Raw genomic sequence first — 6,933 nt, forward strand, 5'->3', positions numbered from 1 at the left:
CTGCAGCAGTATCACCAGTGTTGAGGCTGCACTCCAGGCAACTACTGCAGCAGTATCACCAGTGTTGAGGCTGCACGCCAGGCAACTGCTGCAGCAGTATCACCAGTGTTGAGGCTGCACTCCAGGCAACTACTGCAGCAGTATCACCAGTGTTGAGGCTGCACTCCAGGCAACTACTGCAGCAGTATCACCAGTGTTGAGGCTGCACTCCAGGCAACTACTGCAGCAGTATCACCAGTGTTGAGGCTGCACTCCAGGCAACTACTGCAGCAGTATCACCAGTGTTGAGGCTGCACTCCAGGCAACTGCTGCAGCAGTATCACCAGTATCACCAGTGTTGAGGCTGCACTCCAGGCAACTACTGCAGCAGTATCACCAGTGTTGAGGCTGCACTCCAGGCAACTGCTGCAGCAGTATCACCAGTGTTGAGGCTGCACTCCAGGCAACTACTGCAGCAGTATCACCAGTGTTGAGGCTGCACTCCACTCAACTACTGCAGCAGTATCACCAGTGTTGAGGCTGCACTCCAGGCAACTACTGCAGCAGTATCACCAGTGTTGAGGCTGCACGCCAGGCAACTACTGCAGCAGTATCACCAGTATCACCAGTGTTGAGGCTGCACGCCAGGCAACTACTGCAGCAGTATCACCAGTGTTGAGGCTGCACTCCAGGCAACTGCTGCAGCAGTATCACCAGTGTTGAGGCTGCACTCCAGGCAACTACTGCAGCAGTATCACCAGTGTTGAGGCTGCACTCCAGGCAACTACTGCAGCAGTATCACCAGTGTTGAGGCTGCACTCCAGGCAACTACTGCAGCAGTATCACCAGTGTTGAGGCTGCACTCCAGGCAACTACTGCAGCAGTATCACCAGTGTTGAGGCTGCACTCCAGGCAACTACTGCAGCAGTATCACCAGTGTTGAGGCTGCACTCCAGGCAACTACTGCAGCAGTATCACCAGTGTTGAGGCTGCACTCCAGGCAACTACTGCAGCAGTATCACCAGTGTTGAGGCTGCACTCCAGGCAACTGCTGCAGCAGTATCACCAGTGTTGAGGCTGCACTCCAGGCAACTACTGCAGCAGTATCACCAGTGTTGAGGCTGCACGCCAGGCAACTGTTGACTGCAGCAGTATCACCAGTGTTGAGGCTGCACTCCAGGCAACTACTGCAGCAGTATCACCAGTGTTGAGGCTGCACTCCAGGCAACTACTGCAGCAGTATCACCAGTGTTGAGGCTGCACTCCAGGCAACTACTGCAGCAGTATCACCAGTGTTGAGGCTGCACTCCAGGCAACTACTGCAGCAGTATCACCAGTGTTGAGGCTGCACTCCAGGCAACTACTGCAGCAGCATCACCAGTGTTGAGGCTGCACTCCAGGCAACTACTGCAGCAGTATCACCAGTGTTGAGGCTGCACTCCAGGCAACTACTGCAGCAGTATCACCAGTGTTGAGGCTGCACTCCAGGCAACTACTGCAGCAGTATCACCAGTGTTGAGGCTGCACTCCAGGCAACTACTGCAGCAGTATCACCAGTGTTGAGGCTGCACTCCAGGCAACTACTGCAGCAGTATCACCAGTGTTGAGGCTGCACTCCAGGCAACTACTGCAGCAGTATCACCAGTGTTGAGGCTGCACTCCAGGCAACTACTGCAGCAGTATCACCAGTGTTGAGGCTGCACTCCAGGCAACTACTGCAGCAGTATCACCAGTGTTGAGGCTGCACTCCAGGCAACTACTGCAGCAGTATCCAGTGTTGAGGCTGCACTCCAGCTACTGCAGCAGTATCACCAGTGTTGAGGCTGCACTCCAGGCAACTACTGCAGCAGTATCACCAGTGTTGAGGCTGCACTCCAGGCAACTACTGCAGCAGTATCACCAGTGTTGAGGCTGCACTCCAGGCAACTACTGCAGCAGTATCACCAGTGTTGAGGCTGCACTCCAGGCAACTACTGCAGCAGTATCACCAGTGTTGAGGCTGCACTCCAGGCAACTACTGCAGCAGTATCACCAGTGTTGAGGCTGCACTCCAGGCAACTACTGCAGCAGTATCACCAGTGTTGAGGCTGCACTCCAGGCAACTACTGCAGCAGTATCACCAGTGTTGAGGCTGCACTCCAGGCAACTACTGCAGCAGTATCACCAGTGTTGAGGCTGCACTCCAGGCAACTGCTGCAGCAGTATCACCAGTGTTGACGCTGCACTCCAGGAAACTACTGCAGCAGCATCACCAGTGTTGAGGTTGCACTCCAGGCAACTACTGCAGCAGTATCACCAGTGTTGAGGCTGCACTCCAGGCAACTGCTGCAGCAGTATCACCAGTGTTGAGGCTGCACTCCAGGCAACTACTGCAGCAGTATCACCAGTGTTGAGGCTGCACTCCAGGCAACTACTGCAGCAGTATCACCAGTGTTGAGGCTGCACTCCAGGCAACTACTGCAGCAGTATCACCAGTGTTGAGGCTGCACTCCAGGCAACTACTGCAGCAGTATCACCAGTGTTGAGGCTGCACTTCAGGCAACTAGCTGCAGCAGTATCACCAGTGTTGAGGCTGCACTCCAGGCAACTACTGCAGCAGTATCACCAGTGTTGAGGCTGCACTCCAGGCAACTACTGCAGCAGTATCACCAGTGTTGAGGCTGCACTCCAGGCAACTACTGCAGCAGTATCACCAGTGTTGAGGCTGCACTCCAGGCAACTACTGCAGCAGTATCACCAGTGTTGAGGCTGCACTCCAGGCAACTACTGCAGCAGTATCACCAGTGTTGAGGCTGCACTCCAGGCAACTACTGCAGCAGTATCACCAGTGTTGAGGCTGCACTCCAGGCAACTACTGCAGCAGTATCACCAGTGTTGAGGCTGCACTCCAGGCAACTACTGCAGCAGTATCACCAGTGTTGAGGCTGCACTCCAGGCAACTACTGCAGCAGTATCACCAGTGTTGAGGCTGCACTCCAGGCAACTACTGCAGCAGTATCACCAGTGTTGAGGCTGCACTCCAGGCAACTACTGCAGCAGTATCACCAGTGTTGAGGCTGCACTCCAGGCAACTACTGCAGCAGTATCACCAGTGTTGAGGCTGCACTCCAGGCAACTACTGCAGCAGTATCACCAGTGTTGAGGCTGCACTCCAGGCAACTACTGCAGCAGTATCACCAGTGTTGAGGCTGCACTCCAGGCAACTGCTGCAGCAGTATCACCAGTGTTGAGGCTGCACTCCAGGCAACTACTGCAGCAGTATCACCAGTGTTGAGGCTGCACTCCAGGCAACTACTGCAGCAGTATCACCAGTGTTGAGGCTGCACTCCAGGCAACTACTGCAGCAGTATCACCAGTGTTGAGGCTGCACTCCAGGCAACTACTGCAGCAGTATCACCAGTGTTGAGGCTGCACTCCAGGCAACTACTGCAGCAGTATCACCAGTGTTGAGGCTGCACTCCAGGCAACTACTGCAGCAGTATCACCAGTGTTGAGGCTGCACTCCAGGCAACTACTGCAGCAGTATCACCAGTGTTGAGGCTGCACTCCAGGCAACTACTGCAGCAGTATCACCAGTGTTGAGGCTGCACTCCAGGCAACTACTGCAGCAGCATCACCAGTGTTGAGGCTGCACTCCAGGCAACTACTGCAGCAGTATCACCAGTGTTGAGGCTGCACTCCAGGCAACTACTGCAGCAGTATCACCAGTGTTGAGGCTGCACTCCAGGCAACTACTGCAGCAGCATCACCAGTGTTGAGGCTGCACTCCAGGCAACTACTGCAGCAGTTCCCAGGCTGAACTCTGTCAGGCTACAGTCTCCCGTGGCTGAACTCTGCAGCAGTATCACCAGTGTTGATCTGCACTCAGAACTACTGCAGCAGCATCCCGTGGCTGAACTCTGTCAGATACAGTCTTCCCGTGGCTGAACTCTGTCAGATACAGTCTTCCCGTGGCTGAACTCTGTCAGATACAGTCTTCCCGTGGCTGAACTCTGTCAGATACAGTCTTCCCGTGGCTGAACTCTGTCAGATACAGTCTTCCCGTGGCTGAACTCTGTCAGATACAGTCTTCCCGTGGCTGAACTCTGTCAGATACAGTCTTCCCGTGGCTGAACTCTGTCAGATACAGTCTTCCCGTGGCTGAATTCTGTCAGATACAGTCTTCCCGTGGCTGAACTCTGTCAGATACAGTCTTCCCGTGGCTGATCTCTGTCAGATACAGTCTTCCCGTGGCTGAACTCTGTCAGATACAGTCTTCCCGTGGCTGAATTCTGTCAGATACAATCTTCCCGTGGCTGAACTCTGTCAGATACAGTCTTCCCGTGGCTGAACTCTGTCAGATACAGTCTTCCCGTGGCTGAATTCTGTCAGATACAGTCTTCCAGTGGCTGAATTCTGTCAGATACAGTCTTCCCCTGGCTGATCTCTGTCAGATACAGTCTTCCCGTGGCTGAACTCTGTCAGATACAGTCTTCCCGTGGCTGAATTCTGTCAGATGCAGTCTTCCCGTGGCTGAACTCTGTCAGATACAGTCTTCCCGTGGCTGAATTCTGTCAGATACAGTCTTCCCGTGGCTGAATTCTGTCAGATACAGTCTTCCCGTGGCTGAATTCTGTCAGATACAGTCTTCCCGTGGCCGAACTGTCAGAAACAGTCTTCCCGTGGCTGAATTCTGTCAGATACAGTCTTCCCGTGGCCGAACTGTCAGAAACAGTCTTCCCGTGGCTGAATTCTGTCAGATACAGTCTTCCCGTGGCTGAACTCTGTCAGATACAGTCTTTCCGTGGCTGAACTCTGTCAGATACAGTCTTCCCGTGGCTGATCTCTGCAAGATACAGTCTTTCCGTGGCTGAACTCTGCAAGATACAGTCTTCCCGTGGCTGAACTCTGCAAGATACAGTCTTCCCGTGGCTGAACTCTGCAAGATACAGTCTTCCCGTGGCTGAACTCTGCAAGATACAGTCTTCCCGTGGCTGAACTCTGCAAGATACAGTCTTTCCGTGGCTGAACTCTGCGAGATACAGTCTTCCCGTGGCTGAGCTCCCAGTGACAACCTGAACACCGGGAAGTCTTTGTAATTATTATCAAATGAAGACAAAAACACGGGCTATGAGAGGCGTTATTATCACAGGAGCCGGATGATAGTGTCCCCGAGCCTTGCTGGTCAGGAGAAAGTGTTGTGGGTGGACCAGGCTCTGGTTGGTATGTGGGTGGACCAGGCTCTGGTCCTTACGTGGGTGGACCAGGCTCTGCTTGGTATGTGGGTGGACCAGTTTCTGGTCCTTACGTGGGTGGACCAGGCTCTGGTTGGTATGTGGGTGGACCAGGCTCTGGTCCTTACGTGGGTGGACCAGGCTCTGGTTGGTATGTGGGTGGACCAGGCTCTGGTTGGTATGTGGGTGGACCAGGCTCTGGTCCTTACGTGGGTGGACCAGGCTCTGGTTGGTAGGTGGGTGGACCAGGCTCTGGTCGTTACGTGGGTGGACCAGGCTCTGCTCGTTACGTGGGTGGACCAGGCTCTGGTCGTTACGTGGGTGGACCAGGCTCTGGTCCTTACGTGGGTGGACCAGGCTCTGCTTGGTATGTGGGTGGACCAGGTTCTGGTCCTTACGTGGGTGGACCAGGCTCTGCTTGGTATGTGGGTGGACCAGGCTCTGGTCCTTACGTGGGTGGACCAGGCTCTGGTCCTTACGTGGGTGGACCAGGCTCTGGTTGGTATGTGGGTGGACCAGGCTCTGGTCCTTACGTGGGTGGACCAGGCTCTGGTTGGTATGTGAGTGGACCAGGCTCTGGTCCTTACGTGGGTGGACCAGGCTCTGGTTGGTATATGGGTGGACCAGGCTCTTGTTGGTAGGTGGGTGGACCAGGCTCTGGTCGTTACGTGGGTGGACCAGGCTCTGGTTGGTAGGTGGGTGGACCAGGCTCTGGTCGGGAGTACGTACGGTACCATGCTTAGCTTTCACACGCGCATACAAACCCATATATATACATACGTACATCCTCTTACTTCTAAATATATACGCAGTCGCACCCACGGCTACACACACACACTCACACACACACACACACACACACACACACACACACACACACACACACACACACACACACACACACACACACACACACACACACACACACACACACACACACACACGAGTTAATATACCAACAAGTGTTGGATGACATACGAACAACTGAGGAGGAGGTGAAGAAGCTCTTAAGTGACCTTGACACCTCAAAGGCGATGGGACCGGACAACATCTCCCCATGGGTCCTTAGAGAAGGAGCAGAGATGCTGTGCGTGCCTCTAACCACAATCTTCAACACATCCCTTGAAACTGGGCAACTACCTGAGAAATGGAAGACAGCTAATGTAGTCCCCATATTTAAGAAAGGAAACAGAAACGAGGCACTAAACTACAGACCTGTGTCTCTGACATGTATTGTGTGCAAAGTCATGGAGAAAATTATCAGGAGGAGAGTAGTCGAACACCTGGAAAGGAACAAGATTATAAATGAAAACCAGCATGGGTTCATGGAAGGTAAATCCTGTATCACAAACCTCCTGGAGTTTTATGACAAGGTAACAGAAGTAAGACACGAGAGAGAGGGGTGGGTAGATTGCATTTTCCTTGACTGCAGGAAGGCCTTTGCCACAGTTCCCCACAAGAGATTAGTGCAGAAGCTGGAGGATCAGGCGCATGTAAAAGGGAGGGCACTGCAATGGATAAGGGAATACCTGACAGGGAGGCAGCAACGAGTCATGGTACGTGAAGAGGTATCACAGTGGGCGCCTCTTACGAGCGGGGTCCCACAGGGGTCAGTTCTAGGACCAGTGCTATTTTTGATAAATGTGAACGACATGATGGAAGGAATAGACTCTGAAGTGTCCCTGTTCGCAGATCATGTGAAGTTGATGAGAAGAATTAAATCGGACGAGGATGAGGCAGG

At 53.5% G+C, this 6,933-nt stretch overlaps 1 protein-coding gene across 1 annotated transcript in view; it reads left to right on the top strand.

Moving 5' to 3' along the window:
- Window positions 1-5,117: 5,117 nt before the first annotated feature.
- The window catches only part of LOC138854458 (uncharacterized), a 238,781-nt gene continuing 236,965 nt past the window's right edge, over window positions 5,118-6,933 (top strand). Inside the window, exon 1 of the mRNA XM_070097843.1 lies at window positions 5,118-5,744. Coding sequence (XP_069953944.1) covers window positions 5,118-5,744 — 627 coding nt within the window. The remainder of the gene's footprint in view (window positions 5,745-6,933) is intronic.

The sequence above is a fragment of the Cherax quadricarinatus genome, chromosome 60 (assembly GCF_038502225.1).
Source record: "Cherax quadricarinatus isolate ZL_2023a chromosome 60, ASM3850222v1, whole genome shotgun sequence".
Taxonomy (NCBI): domain Eukaryota; kingdom Metazoa; phylum Arthropoda; class Malacostraca; order Decapoda; family Parastacidae; genus Cherax; species Cherax quadricarinatus.